Source organism: Silene latifolia, chromosome 4, assembly GCF_048544455.1.
Source record: "Silene latifolia isolate original U9 population chromosome 4, ASM4854445v1, whole genome shotgun sequence".
NCBI classification, from domain to species: Eukaryota; Viridiplantae; Streptophyta; class Magnoliopsida; order Caryophyllales; family Caryophyllaceae; genus Silene; species Silene latifolia.
The window spans coordinates 9,062,474-9,079,680 of record NC_133529.1 but is presented as its reverse complement, the minus strand read 5'-3'; the positions used below and the strand labels follow the sequence as shown (position 1 = coordinate 9,079,680).

General features: G+C 37.8%; 1 protein-coding gene across 1 annotated transcript; it reads right to left on the bottom strand.

Moving 5' to 3' along the window:
* Positions 1-860: 860 nt before the first annotated feature.
* Positions 861-16,982, bottom strand: LOC141652831 (CBS domain-containing protein CBSCBSPB5-like). Its single transcript, XM_074460435.1, has 15 exons — positions 16,865-16,982; positions 16,504-16,641; positions 14,676-14,844; positions 14,424-14,556; positions 14,145-14,315; positions 13,899-13,977; positions 13,692-13,805; positions 13,421-13,487; positions 13,161-13,266; positions 13,013-13,071; positions 11,535-11,644; positions 11,247-11,377; positions 10,993-11,078; positions 10,804-10,893; positions 861-1,420 (listed from the first exon to the last, which is right to left on the bottom strand). Exons 2-15 carry the CDS (start codon positions 16,602-16,604, stop codon positions 1,244-1,246), a joined length of 1,593 nt encoding a protein of 530 aa, XP_074316536.1. The 5' UTR covers positions 16,605-16,641; positions 16,865-16,982; the 3' UTR covers positions 861-1,243.
* Between the last annotated feature and the right edge of the window lie 225 nt (positions 16,983-17,207).

Here is a 17,207-nt window from a genome sequence, read left to right as displayed (position 1 = left end):
ACCATTATTGTTTACATCATTTTCAAGGTAAAAAATGACACCTCTAGTCATAACATTTTGTGAATTAATTGGTTACATTTTCTTAAAAAATGGCAACATTTTATCCGTCTGACAAATAAAACCAAAATTGTCCGTCTAAAACAAGAATTTGTGTTCCTTTTATAGGTATAAATGTGTAACCAAACAAAGATTTTAATTGGGCCTATATCCTTTTCACTAACCCCTTCCTAATTCCTTTTTCTTTCTCTAACCAAACACCTCATTTGAACTTCTCAAATTAAAATTAAAACCGTTCGATTATCCCACAATAGAACGTTGATAACTTGGGGACAATGGAAGGAAGTAGAGAGGAAATGAAGAGGCATAAATTCTCATTGAAGACGGGCACATCCGTCACATGCTGAAGACGGGTCAAGTAATACCCAAGTGAGTAGATAAGACAAAAGCAGAATGCCTAGGGAGTAGCATTCTGCTTTTGTCTTATCTACTCACTGATATTATTCTTTGACCTCTCTTCACCATATATAGGATATCCTGTCTTCAATGAGACTTGCTGATGAAGAGGATTCAAATTGACAATGAACTAATTTCTTTTTGCATCTCTTGCTTGTTATCCCAAGAAGAGTTTTGCCAATCTAGTCCCAATATTAGTGTTCTCATAAATAGTTACTCATTCCATCGCAAATTCACAATCATTTGTTTACGTCACAAAAAATACAAATGACTGGAATGAGAGGGTATTTTATATTTTTTCTAGGCATAGAATATTACCGCAAACATAGCCGAATTACTTTAAGTCTAGGGGGTAGTTACCTTCACCCTTCCATTCTTAACATGTATCAACTGAACCAATAGGTCGATCGGTGTAATCATGGAATCATCCTTCTCCCAGAAAAAATTACAGAAGTCTTATGCACGATTAGCAACCAAAAAACGTGATGTGGTATTTATGACCTATACAAAAGACACGGATATCGTTGTTCGCCCCCTTTATCGATTTTTATCTTCTTTTTATATTAGTACATCTCTTTTTACCTCTTTCACAGGAGCACAAAAATTACCCCCAAAAAGACGGCCAAACCATTCAGGGCCTTCACAGCCCCTGAATTAAAAAAAAAAAAAAAAAAAAAAAAAAAAAAAAAAAAAAAGGGGTTAAAAAAATGAGTGAATCCTTTCCAACCATTTGTGGCACTATATTTGTAATTATGTAAAAGCATTCAAGCTTATGGTAGTAGATGAATCATCAGCCAGATCTCTTCAAGTACGCGAGCACACCCAATCCGGCAACTAGGGCAGCACCAGCTGCGACACCACTATAAGCAGTAGCCCATGCATCAGGATGAGCATAGTCCAGACTTGAAGACCCTGAGGCTCGTCGACGACCCCTTACTCCTGAGTAATCTAGGTGCAGTCTTAAGCCCTGTTCAAAAATATTGTATCAGTCTTCTGCCTTGTTTAAGTAATTGATAGCAATAGATAAGTGGGGCTACTCGATTAGCGAGTTGGGTTAAAGCGGTTCAAACTTCAAAGAACGCTAATCTACGAGCCAGATTAAGCCTTAAGTTATAACTAGTTGTTTGGCAAATTTATAGACCCTTAAGAACCGATCTTAGGCCCAAAGTCCGACAGTTCTTAGTTTAGCATTAATTGGTAGGTTATTCGTAATTACTTTCCAAGCTAGTTTACTTTGGTGTTCTGAAACTCGGAGAACATACCTTTGATTTTATTAAACTAGACTGAAGCAAAGACTCGTGACCTTGCTAACCGTCCCAAGTATTCGACAACCCTCTTACTACAAGGCGTCAAGGCCTCGTGCGCTTGCAGAAGTGTTGTATTTTTAAAACCCAACAACGACCAAATCCAGGTTCATGGCAGAAATTAATATTTGATACCATGCTCTACAGACTATAGCACTCTTTAAACAGCAAGACATAATGGACAGGTATTCCAGCACAAAAAAATTTAGCTGCTGAATCAACAGCCCGCCTTATATACGAAACTTTTATTAAACAAGAGAAGCACTCTGCTTAACCCTTTTTTTTTCCAAGAGGCGATTTTAAAACTAAAAAAAAGGCTCCTCTAGGGTTCCTATGAGAATAGGCTCCGTCTTTGATACGTCCTTGTTTTTGAAGGCCGAGTCGTACATCTCTATCGTAGGATTCTGGTTTTCAAATGGTCTTTTGTGCTTCTTTGTTTTCTTTTATTGCCTCGTTGATTGTTTCATGGAGTATTTGGTGGTGGATTGGCGTGGAATTGATATGAGGGATCAGGAGACGTCGAGTAGGCGTAAAGGTAAGGAAATTGCTGAGAAGGATGAGGTTTCATCTGGGATGCTGAAGGAGATTTGAGAGAGGACAATTGCGCTAATTCCTTGCTCATGGGAAAAATCTGGACGGTGAAAGCCATCAATACCAAAGCTGCTATCGAGATAATGGCAAACTTTGGAATACGCAAGGTAAGGTGGTTGGGAATTCGGTAGATGCTGAAGGAAATATTTGTATTTCGATTTTCGGATGTGAATGGTAAGTTGAGGGTTGTCGAAGCCCAAGCCCAACCTTCGCATTTTGACAAATTTCTATGGTGCTGTAATGATCCACACAGCGAAGGGAAGATGTCGGATACACCTTTGTTCTACATGCCTATTTAGGCTTTAGGATATATGATCTACCAATTCAAGGAAGTCAGTGGTGGGAATTAGAATGCCAAGTGGGAAATTGGTCGAGAGCTGCAATACGAATATACGATGAGGAACTTAGAGCTTCTTCTTGAAGTTATCAAGATGAAAGCAGAACAGAAAGCTAAGAGTTCAAGATCTTTGACGAGGCATTTGATGAGGAGTACAAAAACATGGAAGACAAGTCTGTTAAGAAAATGATAGAGAAACTTAGAGCTTCTCCTTGAAGTTATCAAGATGAAATCAGAACAGAAACGTAAAAGTCCAAGATATTTGACGAGACATTTGATGAGGATTGAGGAATACAAAAACTTGGAAGATAAGGCTGTTAAGAACATGATAGAGAAACTGTGAGCGATTGAGGGCACTTACCTCACCACGCATCATGAAGATTTTGAGCAATAAGTGGAGGGGTTGGGCAACCCCTGTATAGTAGGCGGATTCCGTAGTCTTGTACAAAGGGAGGCCCATGCCATGGTTTTTCTTTTAGAAACAAAATTGAACGGTAGTGAGATTAGGAAAGTAATAATGAGGTCCTTTATGCAAACGCAACTGAGATAAAAGGAGGTAGTCGTCCCCAATGAAAGATGAACAATTTTCGGGATACAGTGGATGACTGTGGGTTCAGACCTTGAGGGCTATGATTTCACCTTTGATAATGGTTAAGAAGATGTGGCTAACAGCCAAAGCAAACTTGATAGGGCTATGTTCAACGAGGCTTGGGTGGATATGTTCCCCGAGAGCTAAGCACATTCATATGGATAGAGTGGTCAGACCAACAACCTATCAAATTAAATGCACCTATCAAATTAATCTTGGATGGGTGTGCGCTATGTTACTCGGACTGGGTTAGAAGTATCTAATATGGGTGTGTATCCAAATGTCGGATTCGGCAATTTTATGACATAAAGCTCATGTTTTTGGTCTAAAATGTTTGAAATGAAATGTTTTGAGTGTGCTATCCATATCTGAGTGTAGAGTGTTCGACATGAGTACACAAGGCAATATTGAAGAGCCCGAGCAACATAGGGCGTGTGGGACAGGATAGAATTAGTAAAATGTTATTCTGATTTTAACAAATATGGGTAGGAGAAGAGGATTGCCAGGATGCAGTTTGCAGGGCGTGAGAGGCAAGGACTGGAGATTTGCTCTGTACGATCTCTAGGGGTTTGGCAAACCTACATGCTTAGAAGTTGTCAAGTATTTGGAGGATTCTCACGAATTGAGAGGAGATGTAGATAAAAAGGCTTAACAAGGGAGAGATGTCTGAAAGGGCTTAGTTTAAAAAAGCGCGCATGCGCACATCAGAGTGCCTAAGGCACAAGGAATACAAAAGGCGCATAAGGAACACCCAAGGAGCAACTAGTGAGGCGCACTGGAGACGCCTTAGTTTGAAAATGCGCAAGGCGCATCAAGGCGCTAAGGGGCCGAGGCGACGAGGCGCAAAGCGCAAGGCGAAGGCGCGCGCCTTTTGGACGAGAGGCGCCCTAGTTTTGATAGCAAATTTGTAACTTTCAAGTAAAAATTTTGGCAACAATAGCCTTTTAGTTTTCAAGTTGGCTAACATGTCAAGGAGTAAAGTTATGAATAATGGGGAAAAGAAATGGTGAGCCTTGTCTAGAAGATATGGAAAGTGCGTACTAGTTAGCCTTGCTAAGCGAGCCTTGTCTAAAAGGCGCGCCTAAAACGCAGAAAGGCGTTTTGGTCTGTGTTACTAAGACACGGATACAGAGTATCGTATCCGATACGTATCGGGGTATCCGAGACGTGATTTTGAATTTTAATAGATACGGAAATACGGTCAAAGGAGTATCTTGACTATTTTTTAAACACGGATACTACACGTCTTATTTATTATATACATATATTCTCTTTTTTTTTTACATAAATTAGGAAATAATAAAAAAATATATTATAGACTTGTGGTTTGTATGATATGTATATACATGTAATAGTACAATTTAGAACTTTAGTAAAGGTGAGGAGTAAAATATTACACGTGTCCACACTTTACAGCTGTCCAAGTACCCACTCGCTCTTCTTTTCCTAAAAATGAAACCCTAAATATGCAACCCACTACTCAGCCGCAATACTCCTATTTCCACACGACACTTTCTCTCTCTTCCTTCTTTTCTCCCTTCTCAGTTCTCGTTGTCTCCTCCTCACACACATAATGCTAACTTTGTGAGATCTTCTCCTTCTTCCAGCGATTACATCCACCAATGTAACCAGATCGGTGAAAGTCGAGATCTTCATATTTGAAGAGCTTCGTGAGAGCAACAAGGTAAGTTTTCTCATTCCTTTGTGTCGTACCCGACTCGTGTCCCATTCCGGCGTGTCAGGTACGTATCCCGTGTCGTATTCCGTGTCGTATCGTGTCGACACGGGATACGCCAATGGTCTAACGTGTCGGAGTAACAGGTTGTGGTTAGTGCCTCATTCAAGGCGCGCTTTTTTAAACTAAGGGAGACACATCAGTATGCATTTCCATATTTTTTTTACCAATTTTTTTTATTTTACCCTTCTTTTCGCCCCCTTATCCTTATTTTTACTTTTAAATACATGTTAGCCCTCTTTAAAAACAAGAAAAAGGACTATTCTTGCTCAAAATTTGATTGTAAAATATGGATATTCATTTGAAAAATCAGTGCGCCTCGTGTCCAAAAGGCATGGGCCTTCACGTCATCCCTTTGGGACCCCATCGCCTTAGCCTTTTCAAATTTTCAAATGAAGCGAAAGAGTCATTCCAAAAAGATAAAAGCTTGTGCCATATTCGTTCTCAATTGAAAAGGTTTCACATGATAACTTAACAACATTGCTAGCTCCTACTTTCTCAATTGTTTCGGGAAGAGACTAGAAATATACTTTAGCGTCCTTCGTTATTCCACTTGTGTCGTATGCTTTCAATAACATAGCTCCCCCTCGCGAACGAGTCATCATGTTCATAACAAGATGTCGTTGCCTATCCGTCGAGCAAGGTGAGAGACCCTTCTTTTTCCGTGAGTCTCGGAAAGGCTAAAATAGTGAATTGATATGTGCATTTTCTTCGGCTAGTAGGGTGGTTCTAAGCCTATTATATGTTGGTGGAACATAGCCCGCTAATTTGTACCCTCCCAATTAATTCACAAACCGCTTGAAATGGGGGTTTTTAACTAGAGCAAACGGCAACGAAGCATAGAACAATCAAGCAAGCTTTTCGTAGCATCATCTCTCGGCCATATTGAAGCCTTCTACTACTGCCCCCTTTTTTTTTTTTGGTTGAACCACTCTATCCTTTTCTGCGCTTCCTTTTTCTCCTTTTTCTTCTTTGGACTCTACTTTGTGGGAGTATTTCATTCGAAATAACCGGGCATGATTCAACATTGTGATGAGATAACTTCGCCTTTCACCTTAGTGTATGATCCCTTCACGACTTTATTACAGCAGTTACACGACCATTTCCCATTCTTAACCTATTTATGTATTTCAAGATTTTTGACATGGTTCCACGGGGGAGGGTTTGGATCTATTTAGGTATTTCGAGATTTTTGACACGGTTCCATAGGGGTTTTGGATCAAAGGGAGCATATTGATTCGTTAGGTAGTCGATTAGTTGCTAAGGGCAATTGAGAAATCATTGTTGTGGAGTTTTAAATTTCATTGTAGTATTGTAAATTTGTAATAGTAACTAATAAGAGAGATGGTGATTGAAAGATGTTGATTAGGCGAGTCATTTATGGGGAGTCACCTCTGGGTTTTTATACACAGTCACGGAAGAAAAAGGAAGGGGAAGCACGGAAAAGGGAAGAGTAACTCTTGGGGCAGTAGTAGAATGATTCAAGAGAGACGACGCTGACAAAGAGCTTGCTCAATTGTTCTATGCTACTTTGTTATCGTTTGCTCTATTAAAAAACTTCATTTCAAGCCGTTTAAATGGGAGGGTACAAATTAGAGGGCTATGTTCATACAATAGGGTGAGATCCACCCTACTAGCCCAAGAAGCAACACTAATCAATTTACTACTTCAGCCAGCCTAGCCTAGGCCTTTCCCAGACTCGTGGAAAAAGAAGGGTCTTTCTCTTTGCTCAACTCTTATGAACATGATAGCTGCTTCTGGAGGGGGAGCCATGTTCTTGAACGCATATGACACAAGCGGAAAAACAAAGGACGCTAAGTATGTTTCTAGTCTCTTCCCGGAAACAATTGAGAAAGTAGGAGCTAGCATTGTTGTTCAAATTATCATCGATAACGATGCAAATTTCAAGGCTGTTGCAATGCTTATCCAGGTTAAGTACCCTCACCATTTGGACTCCTTGTGTGGTGCATCCTTTGAATTTGAATTTAGCTCTGAGGTCTATATGTAATCCTACTAAAAATTCAGCCATTATGCTGAAAGTGCTGAAAGAGCTAAGAGGTAAATTCAAATTCAAAGGATGCACGAGACAAGGAGTCCAAATGGTGAAGGTTCTCGGGAAATTTTTCGGTGTTTGTGAAATTTTGTAAAAACACTCACCATTTGGACTCCTTGTGTGGTGCATCCTATGAATTTAAATTTACATCAGCATAATGGCTGAATATTTAGTAGGATTACATATAGACCTCAGAGCTAAATTCAAATTCAAAGGATGCACCAGACAAGGAGTCCAAATGGTGAGGGTACTTAACCTGGATAAACATTGCAACAGTCTTGAAATTTGCATCGTTATGGATGATAATTTGAACAACAATGCTAGCTCCTACTTTCTCAATTCAATTGTTTCCAGGAAGAGACTAGAAACATACTTAGCGTCCTTCGTTTTTCCGCTTGTGTCATATGCGTTGCTCCCGACCTTGATTGAAGTGTGTCAAAGTATTCGGAAATTCCTAATAAACCATACAAAGGGTTTAAATATTTTTAAGAAATATACAGACCTTACTTTGTTAACCATAGCCGAAAAGCTTCTAATATTATAATGTGCAAACGCTTGTTAGAAGTCAGGACACGCTTGTGAGAATGATAGTCGATGATGAATGGAATTTACGACCTCTTTAAATAACTTCCTTAGGTTTGCCGATACTAATACTTGGTGGTTTACATTAGGTATACATTTGGTCTGTGATATGTAGGAGTCAATGATTGAGGACCTTAGGCCGGTTATCCTCACACATGAGGAGAAAGATTTGATCACCGGGCAATCTTTATTTTTTGATGTTATACATGTGTTTGAGTCATTGGAACAAAAGCAACAGCCAACAGCCCAACACACCCATTCAATGTTTGGCTCGTTCATTAGTTCCAAAATATAAGGCTGGAAGGGGGAAACAGTTTAACACCTAGGGTTGCCACAAATGATAATCAGGAGGTTTCCCAAATAGAAATTTGTGTTTTAAGAGGTTGTTTCCAAACCCCGATGACCTAAAAAATGTCTAGGCAGAGTATGGTCACTTTGCTATGGGATTGGAAAATCTCAGTGAAAGTTATATGGTGGATGCCAGGATGGCCGAAGAGCCGTTGAGTTAGTGGGCAAATTATGGAGCGGGACTCCTAGTTCCTCGCATTTAAACTCATATCTCAGCCTAGTCTTGGTCTAAGTTATACCCTAAAATGATGGATGACTTTGTTTGTCCAGTGTAATATCTGCATTCTTTCACGCAATCACGAGGAACCTTAAATTTGCATGTTTCCTACTTTACTGCGTGATAGCAAATGTTTTTCCTTAATTGTTGACATGTAGTAAATTCATTATTTTTTATGTTAGTGTTACTCATTTTATGGTCATTAGTAAAAGATATTTTCTTTTGTAAATAATGAACATGTTACAATTCAAAAACATATGTTTCATATTAATTTGCTAATAAACATAAAGGGTTACACACTTACACATCAAAGAGTAAGTTTCACTATTAATTAAACATTTATGGAAGGTTATATTATGTTGTATGTTATGAAATTTGATCCTCTCTCTACCTATAAATAGTGACCTTTGTCCATCAGAAAGATCATCGAAAAAATATGTTTGTCCATCACAAAGATCATCAAAAAAAATATGACAAACACATACATTAAAGATTTATAGGCGAAGGGAGAGAAACCTCATTTCTCAACTAAGGGTTTATTATTCAACAAAGCTTATTATCATCATGTTGTCCGGAGTTTTATTCTAATATGATTAAAATAAAATTACATTTGTGATAATCATGAACCCTAAGATCTTTGTTGAATAATAAACCCTTAGTTGAGAAATGAGGTTTCTCTCCCTTTCCTATAAACCTTTAATGTATGTGTTTATCATATTTTTGTGATGATCTTTGTGATGGACAAAGGTCACTATTTATAGGTAGAGAGAGGATCAAATTTCATAACATACAACATAATATTAACCTTCCATCAAGGTTTAATTAAGAGTAAGAGTGAAACTTACTCTTTGATGTGTAACCATTTATGTTTATTAGCAAATTAATATGAAACATATGTTTTTGAATTGTAACATGTTCATTATTTACAAAAGAAAACATTTCCTACTAATGACAATAAAATGAGTAAGACTAATAACATCTTATGTCATGAATTACATAAATGTTTTCATATTAAAATCATAAAGCGCGCATAATATGCTAAAATTTCTTAATTGGTTATCATAAGTGTCTTGGATAATCTAGCGAGATCTAAATCAGAATAACTAGTCACTTGTGGATGACTTGATTTTCTATAGGTGAGCATGTAGTTTCTTGTTCCCTTTAAATATCGCAGTACTTTCTTTGCAGCTTTCCAATGAACAAATCCTAGCAATTCCTGGGTTGCTTTGAAATCTACCCAACATGCCAAGAGCTGCATACATCAAACTCCCCACAAGAGATGCATAAGGATACTTTGCCATTTCTTCTCGTTCCATAAGAGTCTTTGGGCACTGCTCAATAACAAGTTTGTCTCCTTTATGCAGTGGGACAAGACTAGAGGAACAAGTCATCATGCCAAATCTCTGAAGTACTTTGTCAATATATATGCTTTCTCAGACAATCCTAAAATTCCTTGTCATCTATCACGGAATATTTCTATTCCTAATACATAGGAAGCCTCACCCATATCTTTCATTTCAAAGTTTGTAGAGAGATAATCCTTAGTTTTACGTAATAAACCAAGGTAGCTAGGCTAGTAAAATGTCATCAACATACAAAACCAAGGTCGAGTGAGGGCAATGTTGATCATTTTGGGGGTTTCGACGTTTATTTGGACGATTTTGAAATGGCTACACAATTTTCGGCGAAAATATGGAAGAGGATGATGCTTAGAGTCGTTCACCTCAATGAAATCGATTTTGTTTTTGAAGTTAAATTTGTATTTTTAATGACAATGTGAAAGAGGATTTTGGTTTGAGGAGATCAATTGAATTATCGGTTTTATTTTATGCATTTTATTTATAAATTTCAATTTCTTAAGTTACTTCTATATATATATCTTTGACCGTATCCAAATATTACATCAGATACATTTTGACCATGTCCAAATGTGAGATTGGATAAGTTCACCGCGTCCGATTATGATAATTGGATACTTTGACCTTGTCCAAAAATTGTCGTATCCTCTAATTATTTGTGTCCTCATATCCTTGATTTTTGGGCTTCAAGTATCCGACACAAGAAGGATTCGTACCCGAGTCCGAGTATCATAGGTGCAAATTGCTAAGGTGGTTAGGTGGGCGCATGAACTTGTGACTTTGTGAGGGAGATAGGGGAGGTGGCGGAGTCAAGAAGAGGAAGAGGGGGGGGGGGGGGAATGGGGGGAATTAGGTTAGGGATTGAGTGTCAAGATAGCGAGGGTGTTGTGCAGTGCGGAATTAAGTTAGGGATTGAGTGTCAAGATAGCGAGGGTGTTGTGCGGTGCGGGATGGCGATAAGAAGATGATGGGAGGTGGAACCAAGGATTGCTTTGAAATTTTTGTAGTATTTCTTTGTCTTTTATAGTTAGAAAATCAAACCGAGTCGCACATAAGCTTACATAAGCTTGCTCATATTGGTTCTTTGAGTATAGGTAGGCATATTTGGGTTAGTTCCTTACCACGCTTTATTGCTGACATTGTTGAAACTGATCGTCATTATATTAACTCATCCCGGTTTGGGGTTTCTTCAAAAAAGAAAAGAAAAAGAAAAAGAAAAAAAGCACTATGCTTTACCTTCCACCCAGCAGACCTAGCATGATCCACAGCTGCCGTAAGGTCACCATCAGTGGCCAGTACAACTTTGTCACCATCTTCATCTTCATACTACAGCACGCAATAAACAGTAAGAATGTCTTCAAGTACAAAAGAACAAAATCAAGTGTTCCTGAGCTCAATATAAGGCAGAGGGAAGACCCATTATACCAAAATCTGAGGGAGATGATTCCGATCAATATCACTACCGACTCTCTGAAGTATACTAGTGATCAGATCTGTCAAACTGCTGGTATCTGAATTCAGAAGCAAAATTATTTGTTAGTGAACTTGCAGTACACTCGTCAAGTTCTCTCCACAGTCACTAGCATCCTTGTCGTTAAAACATAAAAGGAATGTACTACTAAAAAGTAAAAAGTAAAACAGAACAGTCGTGTGATAATCACTCTTTCAGCAGTACTCACCACATATGAAGCGGTGCATCCTGCCTTTCTTGTCTTCAATTTTGAAAGCAAAGGTATTAGGCTGCAATGATGAAATAGGGAAGGATATCCCTGTCTCACAACTCTCGGATTGCAGTCTCTGAGATCCTTCACTAGAATACAACAACCAACAACATCAAAGCCTTAATCCCAAAATAATTTGGGGTCGGCTAACATGAATCATCCTTTGGAACCGTCCATGGGTGAACGCACACCTCAATGCGAAAAAAATAGAAAAGAAGAGAACGGTCATATTAACAGAAGGAATACCTCATTGTGTCGTCATCGTCATCTGTTGGTCCTAATTGCATGGCAGAATCCCAGAATTTTTGCATCATATTTGTTGTAGCCTCGGTACTTACTCCTCCTGTATTACCAACCTAGTTATCATATATAGAAGAAAGATAATTAGTTAGAAAAATACATCTGCACAAACTACTTGATGACGCAAGTCTGGAACCAAGAAGATAACAATATACAGCAGCAACGCAGCATTTATGGCAGGTGAATGATTATCATATATTTCCTAGAAATTTAAATACACACTGTCAGCCAGTTGTGAACAAAATTAGTACTGTTTGTCTTGTATGCTTACTTCGATTACATTTCTACAAAGCGTACTCACAAGTCATAAGTACTATCTTCATTTAGCAGCAGGGGCTCTTTGGATTGAGGATGGTTGTCACGAGGGTAAAAACAGTCCAAACAAAGGAAAAAGAAGGAAGTGATGATGACGAAGGGAACATGGGGTGACCATAAAAGGGAGGAAAAGGAAGAGGTGCAAAACTATTGCATTACCCTAAGGTGCGGGTAGCTACCATGCTTTTAAAATCTCGTGCAATCTCGCCGCGAGATGCATCGGTAAATTAAAAATAGGGAAAAAAATCAGCTGAGACAACAGATTTATAACGTGTATAGGTCAACTCGGTCTTTTAATTCCCGCGAAGGGCCCGAGAAGACCAAGTTATACTTTGTACCAGCCAAACTTTGTTTACATAAGTGCTACAAAATTGTATAATATTCGTAAAATTAGTTATTGGTTATAGACAATATAATATCTACAAAATCTTTTAAAAATAAATATGCCGTGATATACAAGACTCAAAACGTCACGGCGATGCAAGCACAATTCCAGGACAATGTTACCGACCGATACGCGATTTAAAACTATGGTAACTAGCACCCTCTTTATAGGGTAACACGTATTCTCTCTTCATTTCTTTCCTCTATCCGCCGTCATCATTACCTCCTACTTTCCTTCGTTTTCACTCCATTATCCCCACAATAACTACGCCAAATAAAAGCAAGGCATAATCATCGAGATAGCCAAAAGAATACACCTAAAGGCTAAACTTTAAAGTAACCTAGCAAATATATAGCCACCCCATGCCAAAAGAGGTAAGACAAGACCTACAATCACCAAAGCCAGCTGGTTACATCCTTAGATCAACAATGTAAAGTCATCATAATTTAATTTCTCCATCACCATTAAGCATTTATAATGTACATAAATGGCAAATACAATCACAGTAAACAGATGAGCAAAGATAATAAGCGGTATGTTCTGTCCTCTAATCTTTACGAGTGCCTCTGTGACAAATTTCAACAGCAAAACATACTCTACATTTCATTTACTTTTTTTGGAGTAAGGGGTCATATCCCAAATTAGCTTGCAACCATCTGAGAAAGAGTCCAAAAGTAAAAGTACATTTAGTCTACGCATCACACAAAAGGGTAAGCAGACTCACAGTAGAAACAGCTGCATGGGTGATGTGAATCACATCTACAACAGCAACAACACCTCCTTCTGCCCTCAAGTAACTCAAAGCCGTGAGAAAAGTGAGACACAATGACTATAATAACCTAAAAAAAAAGGTATTCTAAATTCAAAAATACCTCTGTCCACAACTGGCAAATGCAAGAATTTCCCATTATGCATGGTGTTCAAAGCATCAACAATAGCTGTGTCAACAGTTGCACACTCTGGATTGGGTGTCATGACCTGCATATTTACCCAAAGAGCATGAAAATTAGCAAAATTTAAATATTACAACAATGTATGGAGGGAACCAAATATGAAATACAGAATTCCATAGGACAACCATCCACTTCCTCAACCAAAGCTATAGCAATCCATGAAGAGTTTCACTGAATACCTTTTCCACAGGAGTTGTATCTGCCTGAAGGTTTTGTGCAATGACCCGCATTAATATATCCTTGGAACTGTTAAAATAGCCAATAGGCAAGAAAATTTTGAGAGCTCTTTAGAATTTGAGATTTGGGTATTATGCAAAAGTACAAAAGACCGGAGTCTATCAAGTAACAAGAAAACCTAAAACATGGAACCTAGCACATGTTCATTTAATAGCAAAGAAACATCATACTGAAAACTGAATAGCGATGGCTACCATTATTATAGATACTTACGTTAAGATCCCCTTTGGTCTATTTTCTACAGCCACAATAGCACAGCTCAACTGATATTCAAGCATCTTCTTTGCTGCTGATAAAACTGTGTCAGTTGGTGATACTGTTATGAGCCTGAGAAAGCAGCTTCCAGGTGCATTAGATTAAATTAACATAAAGGCATAATATGCCAAAAAGAAACTTCCAAACAGAAGAGATATTACCTACTTTGAATGCTCAGATAAAATTGTAGACAAAGAAGGTTTAAATACTTGCTCCCTCAGTACATCAATGAAACTGTTATTGCCTGTAATCAACATAAGATTGCCAAGATTCAGCAAAACAACTGCCTTAGAGTTTAGAGAAAACACGTCTGGGGAAAAGGGACCAAATAATTAACAAAAAAAAACCTTTAAACAACAATATTTTACTCTGCATAAACACAATTACATTAATGTCAAGCCCTAAACTTACCAGAAGCTGATGAACCCCAGTTTTTTTCAACACCCTCAACAGCTGCAACAATAGCCTTGCCTTTTTCAGCAGCCCTTTCCATGCGCGCAATAGCGTCATATAAGCATTTTGCTATATCAAGTAAAGCGACAACCTGTCCATTATCTACCACAGGCAGATGTCTGAACTTTCCTGCAAAGGAATGGCTAGGGTCAGGTGAACTTTTGAGTTTTGAAGAACCTATAAAGCATAATATGAGGTGACAAACTCAAACTGGCTATGATGTATTGTTATCGGTACCTTGAACCATTTTCTGCAATGCTTCTACAGCAAATGTGTCAGAAAGAACAAATGAAGGATTTCTGGTCATCACTTTTGAAACAGGAGTCTCCTCAAGATTTAGCTCCTTAGCTATTACTCTTACAGCAATATCCTTGATGTACATTACAAAGGATTACGTTAGAAAGTACAAACTCAAGCAAATACAATGTGAAAAATAGCATGATTTCCAAAAGTCAACAAACTAATGCTGCAAAAAGAGTAACTGTGAACCTTGTCTGTAAGAATCCCACAGAGTAAAGCATTTGAATCAGTTAACAATACAGCATCCACTCTGCGGGCAGCCATTCGTTGACAAGCGTCATATACACTTGTAGTTTCAGGAACAGTAAGAGCCCTCGAAAGTCGCAACCGCTTTACTGTTCTCTCCCCAGTTAAACTCCTGAATTCAGAAACTCTTAGCTCTTTGAAGATGAAACCGAAGAGCCTGTATTAAGAGCTGACTCTCGCTTTTTGAAAGCATTACTCATCTTACAAACACTTTAAGCACACAGAAAATCATGATACCGTCATAGAGCTGAACATTTTATTGGGTGTTAATTAGAAGGCGGGTTAACCAGAAACCCTTGATAAGAAACTACCAACTTACCAAGCACTCAAAGAAGAAAAGACAGGTTATCTAGTTATTCATTTACTTGACTTTCCTTGCAGAGCGCATGGAGGGAGTCTACCCAGTGTTTATACGCAAAGTTTTCATGCAAAAAATTGATTCCTTGCATCACTCTGCTCAAAAATCTAATGAGCCTATATCGGCCAAGCATATCCCGCCGACACTAACTCACACTACCAAAGACTCACAGAAACTAGAAATTTAGTCTTGTCACGCGCTAATTATACATACACAAGTGAAGGCTGGTTTCACACATAAAAATTGTTCACTACTGAAAAATATTTACCCCATGCTAAACAAGTTCCGGACAGATAGGATAAATCTTTACCGAAAGTCTGACTCTTGCTATAACTGTTAGGCTGTTAATCTCACCCAAAAGTCAAAAGAAAGCCAAGACGTTCCTTTAATCCCACCAAAATAACGCCAAGTCTATGTGAGACAGGCCTAAAATAAGTTAAGAGTATGAACATCTTTTCACTAATAGTAACACGGTGACTATGACTATAGCTACCGCTATCGGCATTAAAAGAGCTACTTGAAAACATATGGGAGGGTTAATTTTGATCACAAAATAAATCGGTTTTATGATAAAACAATGACAACCTCAAACATTTTCTTGTCAAAATTTTGATCCTGACAACCTAACCTTGTATTATTATTCACTCTAACAATAATACAATCTCAATCCTCCAACACTTAGCAATTAGCTAAGATTTCAATCTATGCTTAACTCGGGATATTAAGCATACACTCACCTATCCAGCAATGACTAATGACCTTTATATTTATAAGGTCCTAAGTCCTAACTCTTAACATATAGCCAAATTAAGAGTCTTAAATGTCTTACTAACCTAACTCCTAATATTTATGCTTAGAACATACTTTATATTACTAAAGAATAACATTAGTAACTTATCTAAAAAATAGTAACCATCAAAGACTCTAAATGCTATATTCAAAACCTCGAGTTTAACTTATGCCCTGGATTAATGTTGCGGTTACTTTCCCAACAGATAAGATCATTTTATAATTGAAACTAAACAGGTCAACAGAAGTTGTAAATAGTCTTCATTCGATTAAAAATCCCGATTAATTGGTCCCTAAAATTCATTTTTCTTAAGTGAACCCGGACTTTTTCCAATTGTTCAATGGCCCTTCCACGCAGTTCTTCTGAATTTCTAATAGTATTCAAGAAAATGGTTACCAGCTAAAAATTACTCCCTTCTTTCCAATCATTTGTTTACCTTTGATTAAAATGCCCTCATATAATGAATAAAATAGAAAACAAATGATTGAGACGGAGAATTTGTAACTGAATTGGTCTTACAAAAGATATCAGGAACTTAGAACAACATCAAATCATCAAATGCAAACAACAACAAAAGAGTAAGTCTCTTGTAAAACCGTTATACAATCGAGAGTGAATCATACATAGGTCGTTGCAAGGAGAATGACTTTCTATCGGAGTTGTCAACATTTAGTCCAGCTTTATTCCTCGAATACAACGAGATACTTCTCCTGTTGCTCGACATTCCAACACCGCCACCAACACAAAACGCTTCGTTTTGGCTACAACACGCATAATAAACTCAATCAAACAACAAACATTCTACTAAAATTGACCAAATTGAGTAAAAGAAGCAAAATTAAATGAACCGGAAATGGTCAAATACAGAATTACAGATTAAATAAACATATAAAACCATTTTATAGAAGACTAATCGACAAATAAAACATGAGCAGTTTGCATTACACAGTTGATAATCATAAAGATATTGAAAAGAAGACTGACCGAAAGAATAAAGAGCAGATTAAAATGAGTCAAAATAAGTTAGAAAAATGGGAGAATTTTTTTTATTTTTGGAAAGAAATACTTTAGCGTGTTCTGGTTTTGGAAGGCATTGAATTTCAAAGATAACAGGTGCGTTTTTGACGTAATCAAGGCCACAAGTAAACGGGCCACTGTTCCGTATCAGCGTTAGTGGATTTCAGTATAGGCCTTCTAATGTGGGTTGGACAAAAGTCCGAAACTCATCGTATACGGGCTACTTGACTAGTATTTGGCTTAAGTCCTACATGAATTAGCCCGACCATAATTGTTTTAACTCGGTCGGTTTTATCTCGATGAAAAGGTT